This window comes from Crassostrea angulata, chromosome 2 (assembly GCF_025612915.1).
Source record: "Crassostrea angulata isolate pt1a10 chromosome 2, ASM2561291v2, whole genome shotgun sequence".
NCBI lineage: Eukaryota > Metazoa > Mollusca > Bivalvia > Ostreida > Ostreidae > Magallana > Magallana angulata.
This window is the reverse complement of record NC_069112.1, coordinates 1,856,386-1,866,645: the sequence shown is the minus strand read 5'-3', so window position 1 is coordinate 1,866,645 and position 10,260 is coordinate 1,856,386. Positions and strand designations below refer to the sequence as shown.

Below are 10,260 nucleotides of genomic sequence, written 5' to 3'. Positions count from 1 at the left end.
GATGGCTTAATGACATTCATGTACAGAGTATTTCTACCATCTCTGCATTTTCCAATACCTCTCATTTAACATTCTTTGGAAAAAATGGACACATATCATCATGTAATTTAATTCTTGAATCAGAAGAGAAATACAACGTTTTGGCTTTTTTTTTTGTTATGTTCATTTTGTTTTGTGTTTCTCTTTTGGATGCTTTTGGGGGTATTTATTTTTTCTAAGTGTGTGTAGTTTTTGTTCCGGACTTTACTTCCTATTTTTTCAAATGTTGTTCTCCTTACCCCCAATACTTTGTGATTAAAATCTGAAGACCGGCGTTAGTTTTGTGGAGTTACCTACGTAATTTAAAAAAAAATGATCTGCAGACGCAGATTTAATGTAAAAAAGAAGTGTTTGCTTAGTGGAAAATGACAGTTACATGCATCAATGTGTATCCACTGATAAAATGTAACGATACGAATGTCGCAGCTGTTGCTTACAGTTACAAGTCTACAATATCTTGAGATGAGAGATACTTTATTTTTTTTTTAAACTGAAATGAAACTTATATAAATCACATTATTTAAACATACATAAACTTATTTTGTGACAAAACATAAAATAATAACAAAACAAAACATAACGCCTCGGCTTTTATATTTCATAACAACATTTCTCGATCTAGGAGGTTATTCTGCAACATTCACGAAAACTCGTACTTTATTTCTTAGATAATACCATGAGAAAAACAAAGCCTTTCGTTTACCACTTTCCATTTAAAGCCCGTAATGTTTGTTCCAGCATTTTCGAAACTTTATTTTAAGCACCATAGGCATATTAAATATAGGGAACTGTTATATACAATTCTCAGGATATTGTTGATGTATGGCTTCAAGAGTCATTTACATTTGACATTTAACCTCTGATGTTTAATGATTCTTGACTTCCGATTTATATCACGTGATAGTCATGTGTCCTTTAAGAACAGGTGGGATATGGCTTTGTTTTCATGAATAAACTTTCAGCAGATCACGGAGGTAAGCAACCATTTACTGCTGTGTATAACTTTGTGACTTTTATCAATACAATAGGCCTTTTTCTAAATTCTTGAATTTTAAAGAATTTGATATCATTCAATCAAGTTAAACATTAAACGGTCATTAATCTATTGCAAAGATTTAATTGATTAGAAACCTTTTTTTCTGCTTTACATTTGAAGATATCATTTATTGCCAAAAATACACTTTTGTTTCGAGTATCGGTATGAGGAAAACTGTCCCGATACAGTTTTTGGGCAATAGATAGACAAACATATTGTTATTGGTCAATATATAGGCAAAAATATTGTTATTGGTTATTAGATAGACGAACATACTGGTTTTGGTCAATTGATAAACGTACATTCAGTGGGTGTTCATTTGAAGGATGACGGGGGATGTGCACTTTTAATTCTTTCTTCATTTCCTTGAAGACAGCGCCATTGTCTGTCACGTAAATCATTTCAGGACATTCTTAAACGAACAAACCTTTCTTAATTAACTCTTCATTCACTTGAGGTATATGCAGATACAATTTCAAGATTGGCATCACATTTTTGTTTGCATACTATTTATGATTTTTTATTTGTTTGTCTTAATTCATGTACGAAAACAAAATGTTATCCATATTTCTCATATTCACTTATATGTTTTCTAATCAAATTCTAACTATTATTTTTTAAACATCTTGCTGCTCTAACAGTAACTATACATTCTATTTCACAAAGCTTTACTTTTCAAATGAATTTACTAATGGCAATTATTTAATTCAGCATATGAGTTGTATAAATGAAAAAAGAGACCACTGAAATCGTTAAGCGCCGATAGTCAAAATTAAAAAAAACAGGTTTGAACCAACAGTCATTCTTACCAGAAATTGATTACATTCAAAAACAGGGAAACTATCGCATCGTTACCCAAGCAAAATAAAGATACATTTCTAGAATGTCAAACGTTTGATAAAAACAAAGATTCGTAATTGGTCTCCACCTGGCCGTATCAAGACAATAAATTGATTGTGTAACTCATAGGAAAAACTCTTCATAAAGATATATGACGATCGTCCATTCCTAAACTCTCGTGATTCAGAATAAATATCGAGCAAATCGGTCAAATGAAACAAAGTTAATACAACCTTAACGTTACAACATTGCACAGACAGACAATGTTGTGTACCTGTACACCTGTTTTAAGTGGTCTGTACAGTGCTGGCCTGTGTGGTTCCCTGACACTGTTTAACGATATTTATAGACACATGGTTTACATAGATACATGTTTTATAGGCTATCTCACGCTATTTACTGTGAATAGATTTGTGGGTTCTTCCTTTTTTATTAGCAAATGTGGACAATTTCGCCATAAATTACCTTAAAATATTACCATGTGGCTAGAATTCACAGAATTAATTTGATTTTAATATTTGTACAGTTTGAACTATGCAGCAAGCCTACATTAAAGCATTTTTAAAATTCTTGTATACGTGTACATATAACACATTAAATACATTCAACGGTCATTTTCTGTAAAAAAAAAATCATATTAAATACTTAGGGTCATATGCACACACGTTAAATAGACTGCACAAGTGTGAATCATTTGGTCTTGTCTTCGATATCGCTATTTGTATAACACAAGATGCAACAACAATTAACCGGGAGAAATTGTTGTATGATTAACTATTCCAAAACATATTACCGCTTCAACTGTAAGATATAACTTCTAGATATAAATGTAAGTTGCATATGTGCTATGTGAGGAAACGATTCAACTCCAGCCAGCATGTCGATTATTGATCACATTACACCTGCCTGTACAGGTAATGGCCGTTGTGACAGGTGACCTGGAAATATATAGGTCACTGGTCGCCTGGTGTGTGAAGCTTGGTCTCTAACACTCCAATACAATTAGCTCTTCAAGTAAAGTACAACCAAATATGCACTCTAAATACAAGTAACTCTTAAAGTAAAGAACAGCCAAATGTGCACTCTAAATACAATTAACTCTTTAAGAAAAGTACAACCAAATATGTACTCTGTTTTTTCTTCCGCGCAGAAAAAGAGAAATGACAATTTTTTATCATAAATCCTGCCTATGTGGGTGTAAAAAATGCGAAACAGCAATTTAAAGATAAAATCTTTATAATATTTACCAATAAAAATGTTTTTCCTACTAACTATTAAAGCTCGTACTTGTACAGAACCTTTGTTTTTCCAGTTAAGATATTACGAAAAATGATAGTAATTTTTTTCTAAAAGCATAAAGAGCAAAATTATGTAATTGTCTAATAGATTAAATAGCAATTTCCTTGCCTGATTTGTGCACGTATTTTCATTTATTACTAAAGTACAACCAAATATGCACTCTAAATGCAATTAACTCTTTAAGAAATGCACAACCATATATGCAATCTAAATGCAATGAACTCTTTAAGAAAAGTACAACCAAACATGCACTGTTTTTTTCTTCCTCGCAGAAAAAGAGAAAGGACATTTGTTTATCATAAATCCTGCCTATGTGGGTGTAAAAAATGCCAAATCAGCATTTAAATAAAACATTATAAATGTTGATCTTGTTTACAAACCAGACCCTTATTGGTAAAAAAAAATCGATTTTTAGTCAGCCACAATAATATCATCTTCAATCATTTTGTAAAGGTTTTAACCGGTTACCTTTTTAAAATCGGAATCAACAAGAACATTCCAACAGCAATTTAAAGATAAAATCTTATATTTACCAATAAAAATGTTTTTCCTTCTAACTATTAAAGCTCGTACTTGTACATAAGGTGTCCAAGTAGCGTAGTGGACAATGCACTCGCTTGTCACCGTGGTATGTGATAGGGTATGGTGGTCGCCCGCTTGGACACGTAGATTCTCTCTGGGTACTCCGGCTTCTTCCCACACAAATGACCCCCTCGCGCTAACATCCGTGCCAACAAGAGATATTAATATAAGTTGTCGAACTTGCTTAGCAATCGTTGTAAAATAAGTAAAGTTCAGGTTCAGGTTCTTTCAATACAAATAAAGAACATAACAGTGATTTTATGGGGAAACCAATGTTATCCCGGTGTGATATTTGTTTGATCCTCTTTGTTGTGTAATAAGACCGGCGACAGTCCAAACAAACCCCATTCAATGCTTATATTTATATTCGTATTGATGCATACTTGTGTGAATTATTTGTGTATCGTCGCTATATACGTGCTCTTAGTGACTAGTAAGGGATATGAAACATACATAGAACAGGCATATTAACCTGTTATTTATCCGCCTCCGGTATTAAAAATATAGTGCTAGAAAATTTTGTAGAGAAAGAAATTGTGAACCAGTAGATATTTAATTATATAGTTTATATTTCATCAGTACATATCAAATTAGTTTAGCGCATAGATAGTCAAAGTGTATTCACAGGAATTTGAACGTTGCAGATTTCCAATGCAAACATAAAATTCACACGGAATGTAAATATTGTATAACCTAACTTTAAAATATCTAAAGTATTCTAAAGTTGACTCCAAAATGAATTCGAAAAAGAAGTCTGAAGAAATAAAGAGAGAAATTCATTAAAGACTAGTTTTCAAACAAATATGTTTATATCGACTTTTTTGCTTTTCACCTTTTTTTTTTTAATGGTCAAACTATCACTTAAAATTGTAGTAAATGAAGCATGATATAAACTTAAAATAAACGCAGTAATGATGTGATTTATTCACTCTAGGCTACGTAAAACTGATATAATTAAACAAAGCAATCATTTCTTTAAACAAGTGCTTTCAACACTTTTACAGCGAAAGAAGTCAATCGAGATTTAACATCCTGATATAAAAGTATACTTATATTACCATCGTGGCTCAATAACTTAATCTTGAAGCATTAAAATATAATAAATATCCAAAGTCATGCAACTCTATTTATCCTGCAACTACCCTATGCATAGACCAAATAAAGCCTATGCCGATTAACCAAAGCTCTATTCGGTTAATGCCCCAACATTTCATCGTGCATTATACCGACGTTCAATTTCATTGTGACGTCATCTCTTGCTTCGTTTACGCCATAGCGTCATGGTTTAAACTGCAGATATGCAGTGAAGGTTGTCGAATAAAGCTTATTTCAGGTACAGAATGTGATATTATGTTGCAGGATAAACAAAATACGTGATAGATGGGCTCGCCCTCTGTCATGTTTTCTTATCCTCGCCCAAATATAGTTTATATTTCAAGACAGTAACCATGTATTTTATATATACCACAATTTACTTTGCAGAATGCCTGAATAGTTCATATCATCACCATGACGAGAGAAGGCGTTGTTGTCGCCTCAGGATTGCTCTTGGTCCTTCATCTGACTGGTATCAAGTTTAAATCTAACATAATTTCATAAACCAAACAATGTTATTATAGAATGAAAATTAGATAGTTGCTTAAAATGATATGAAAACATTCACAAAAGTACAGTCCACTGAATTACATAACATATGTTTTAAAGTTTGCTTCAATAGGTTTATATCATAAAGGAAGCTTATTTAATAATTGATCATATTAATACGTTCCTTCTTGCATGCAATAATGAGCGAACCAGACCGTTTTCTTGGATTTTATTGGATAGTTATTTAAATAGGTCATATTGATACATTCCTTCTTGTTTATCTATTTGTCAGGTTTTCTGTTTGAGGACACAATGAATGACAAGTGTCGCCCGGGGTTTGTTCGAGTAGACCAGTGGTGCTTCTCGTTCCATACAGAATCTACCTCCATGCTACAATCCAGTGACGTATGTCACCAACATGGCGCTCACATGGCGGTACTTGACTCTCAGGAAAAGGAGAAGGCTCTGACAGACTACATTGAACGTAAGGGATCATCACTGTGCAATTTTACTGCATTTAAAAATAACATCTAAACTATTGTTAATATCAAAGTTTTGCTTAACATAAGAAATGTTGAATCAAAATGGATTTTTTCTGACCTTTTGTTATTGTTTGTTTTAGAAATGGGATTTTTTGATATATACCAGGAGAGAAAAGTAAGACTTAATCTCTTCAAAAAATGTTATTTATTTGAAAATGATCATTTCTGGATTATTTCGTAAGAGTCTTTATTTTTTAAAAATTATTTCTTTTTACTATATACCAGGAACTGTATAAAATTGCTCAACATGAGTGGGATGTTCAAACAGAAAAAAATAGATGTGAGTTGCGATAAAGCATTTCTAACTTGTATTAGATCAAACAATTTCTAAACGTGTGTCTTGTTTTTTGATGTTTTTATTTCAATTACTGTAAGTAAACAAATATTAAATTAATGTAGTAGATTCTACAATTGGTTTATTTGAGGATGAAAAATAATCAGTAAACCCAACACATCAAACAGACAAAATATATTTTAATGTCCTTCAATTAAGATTCAATATAACAAGATTTATTTGAAAAGACTTGTATGACAAACTTTAAATGAAGAATAAAAGTCGTGCAATTACAGTGAGTATTATTGTTTTGATATTTCAGTTTGTGAGGACTATAAGTTACATGGTATTCATAGTGATAAATACCGCCACATACCTAATGCAAAGGTAAGTATATCTTTGTATACAGTCAAGCATAATGGTTGACATTGACATTAACCTAATGTAAAATTAATGATAATTTTAATCAAGTCATGTGTTTTATGTATAAGTAGTTTTTTCTAGGAAAGCATTGCTTCAATCTAAAAATAAGAATTACAGTATGCTTTGATAAAATCACATAATTATAACCTTCTTTTTTCACTTTTAATGATAAATATGTAATAAAACAAACAGACAGTGGAACAGCTGATAATTAACCAAAAACACCAGAAAAATAAACAGATAGGTTTTTTATGATTTCCATAAATAAAAGAAGTGCCAATTTGTATTTGTTGTGTATGTCCTCTTGACGTTATCTTGTACCTGTAAGATTCCTCTAGTTGTGTATGTCCCCTTGACGTTATCTTGTACCAATAAGATTCCTCTAGTTGTGTATGTCCCCTTGACGTTATCTTGTACCTGTAAGATTCCTCTAGTTGTGTATGTCCCCTTGACGTTATCGTGTACCTGTAAGATTCCTCTAGTTGTGTATGTCCCCTTGACGTTATCTTGTACCTGAAAGATTCCTCTAGTTGTGTACGTCCACATGACGTTATCTTGTACCTGTAAGATTCCTCTAGTTGTGTATGTCCCCTTGACGTTATCTTGTACCTGTAAGATTCCTCTAGTTGTGTATGTCCCCTTGACGTTATCTTGTACCTGAAAGATTCCTCTAGTTGTGTATGTCCACTTGACGTTATCTTGTACCTGTAAGATTCCTCTAGTTGTGCATGTCCCCTTGACGTTATCTTGTACCTGTAAGATTCCTCTAGTTGTGCATGTCCCCTTGACGTTATCTTGTACCTGTAATATTCCTCTAGTTGTGTATGTCCACTTGACGTTATCTTGTACCTGTAAGATTCCTCTAGTTGTGCATGTCCCCTTGACGTTATCTTGTACCTGTAAGATTCCTCTAGTTGTGCATGTCCCCTTGACGTTATCTTGTACCTGTAATATTCCTCTAGTTGTGTATGTCCACTTGACGTTATCTTGTACCTGTAAGATTCCTCTTGTTGTGTATTTCCACTTGACGTTATCTTGTACCTGTAAGATTTCTCTAGTTGTGTATGTCCCATTGACGTTATCTTGTACCTGTAAGAATTCAATAGTTGTGTATGTCCCCTTGACGTTATCTTGTACCTGTAAGATTCCTATAGGTTCCCCTCCACATCTCAGAGCAAACCTCAGCACTCCACCAGGATTTAGCATCAAACTCTCCAACATCCCTGGGGCCGGTTTTGGAGCTTGGACGGACGAGTTTGTCCCTCAATACACTATACTGGGTGTTTATGAAGGTGTGATCCACACCAGGGAATCCGACTCGGACTTGTATTCATGGCAGGTATAGTAATAGTACATGTATACTGCTTACGTCACCATGGATGTCGCTACACAAGCTTGCATCTTTGAAGTTAGCAAAAGACTATTCATTGTATCAGGTGAGACAAGGTAACTTTACCGTTTTTTCAGAAACAAAGAAATCGTGAAAAATTTAGTGAAAGCATATTCTGCCCTCAGCACATTTTTTTTTTATTTTAGAAGATTTTTATTGAGGTTTACATGTACTTCCAAAAACTGTAGTTACAATCAAAGAAAATTGTTCATAGATCCTTATTCTACTAATGGGCCATATCTAACAAATACATCAGAGCGTTAAAATAAAAACAACACTTGTAACCAGATTGAAAACAAATACTTCCGTTTTATGACAGGTGGACAAGCAGGGAAGTAACGGTACCTACGTCATTGACGCCGCTGACCCGGCCTGTAGTAACTGGCTCAGGTTCGTGAACTCACCGACCACCCACACAGAGGAAAACGTCACCCCCGTACCCTGCGCCGGCATCGTGTTCTATATGACGTCACGTGACGTGGAGCCGGGGACAGAACTGTTGGTCTGGTACGGTGACGGTTATGGACGGTTTCTTGGAGTAAATAGGATTCATCCCGGTATGTTACGTAGCATTCATGTACGTTTTTCTTTGAATTAAATCTTAGCCATGTTTTACTACTCTTAACCTCCCTGATTATTTTAAAGCTACCCTAATTATTAGGGTTGTTTTGATTTTGGGGGGTTGTAGTAGATATTCTTTTAATTGCAATAATAATGTTTGTTTTTCAGAATATGACCTGAACGGTTCCGTGGCGTTACGTGCGAACGTGATAACGTATATTGATGACAAAGTTTTGGTGTTCGACAACTGGACGCCCGTAACGTATCAGAACTGGTTCGACAACGTCGACGACGAGGGCGAAACGGTGCTGGACCAGATGTTTGGTCTGTTGTTGACCTATCACCATGACAACAAGTGGTACTGGGTGGCTGAGCGTAACTATACTTACTATACAGGACACGAGGGGCTGAAGCTTCCCTTTATCTGTGAAGATTCCACAAATAGCTCTGGAGTTGGATGAGGTGTAACCTAAATTAGCTATAACTGATATAATATTTGACATTTCTTTCTTGATATATTCAGTTTGGAAAGTATGTAAAAAATTATGATTCTTAATTAATTTCTTTAGAATAATTTTATTTAAGAATGACTTGAACCTATAGATGGTATTTATGAGAGGGACAAACAAAGGCCTTGGTTTGTTATCGAAAATAAAGTAAAAAAGGGCAACTTCTTGTGTTGAAGGTATATTGTATTACCATATATGATAATTTTAAGCACTGGTGGATTTAAATGCACGGCTAACTTCACCAAAATTTGCATACTCTTTAAACAGTTGAGGATTTTATATGCATATCGATAATTAAATTTTGGAAAAAATTGTACAGAGCATATCTCAATTGTAGATATTTAAATCAGAGGAAGGATACATTTGAATCAATTATTCGTTTGGTGGATCAATTGGTGCATTTACTGAATTATACTTTATGCAATTGCACAAAAATCATGCCGAAAAGAGAAACTTTAATTGCGAATTTTTTGTGAAGATAGTGATTCTAAACTTTCGAAGAGATAACAAGAATCGATCTACAGAAAATAAAACTGGTTTCAAATAATATCCTCTTAATTTTTTTCTCACATTCCTTTTAAAAGCGAAAAAAATCATCGTAAAGGTAACTAAAAAATAAGTATTATTGCACAGATATTTATGTTAGCCGGGAAATGTAGGTATTTATAAAATAACTTGTATCTGTTATATAATTGAAGGTAATAAAAAATCTAAGGAATGTTTGATTCCGGCTCATTTAAGAGAAACACGACAAACACAAATTGTCACAAAACTCAAAAATTGATAAAGCAAAATACAAATTCAAAGCAGAGCAAACACTGACTTAAAATAAAATAGAAGTGGGACCAGGTGGTTAGGATGAGAGCATCCCCTGCCGAAGGGTTACACCGGCCGTGTGTTATTTGTCTTGATCATGCAACAACGATAGAACCACGGTCAGTAGGGTGTACAAATTATGGTTTTACAAGTATAAACACATCAGTCAGCATGTGTCTTAATCAAACAGTGTACTGGAGAGTAAATATGCAGCTGGCCAAAAGTGATGTATGTTTATACAAATATTAAATATTCATCATCTTGTTTCTATTTTTACATTACATTACTTTGTGATTGTTTTCCTAAAACTGACATAAAAGGATAGAACGTATACACAATAAAAAATCTGTATTCTTTTTTTTTTA

General features: G+C 33.5%; 1 protein-coding gene across 1 annotated transcript; it reads left to right on the top strand.

Annotated features, from left to right (window-relative positions):
- The first annotated feature begins 947 nt into the window (after positions 1 to 947).
- Positions 948 to 9,746, top strand: LOC128171396 (putative histone-lysine N-methyltransferase PRDM6). Its single transcript, XM_052837192.1, has 9 exons — positions 948 to 1,013; positions 5,279 to 5,363; positions 5,673 to 5,864; positions 6,003 to 6,037; positions 6,148 to 6,202; positions 6,519 to 6,583; positions 7,764 to 7,958; positions 8,329 to 8,566; positions 8,739 to 9,746. Exons 2-9 carry the CDS (start codon positions 5,306 to 5,308, stop codon positions 9,029 to 9,031), a joined length of 1,131 nt encoding a protein of 376 aa, XP_052693152.1. The 5' UTR covers positions 948 to 1,013; positions 5,279 to 5,305; the 3' UTR covers positions 9,032 to 9,746.
- Positions 9,747 to 10,260: the final 514 nt, after the last annotated feature.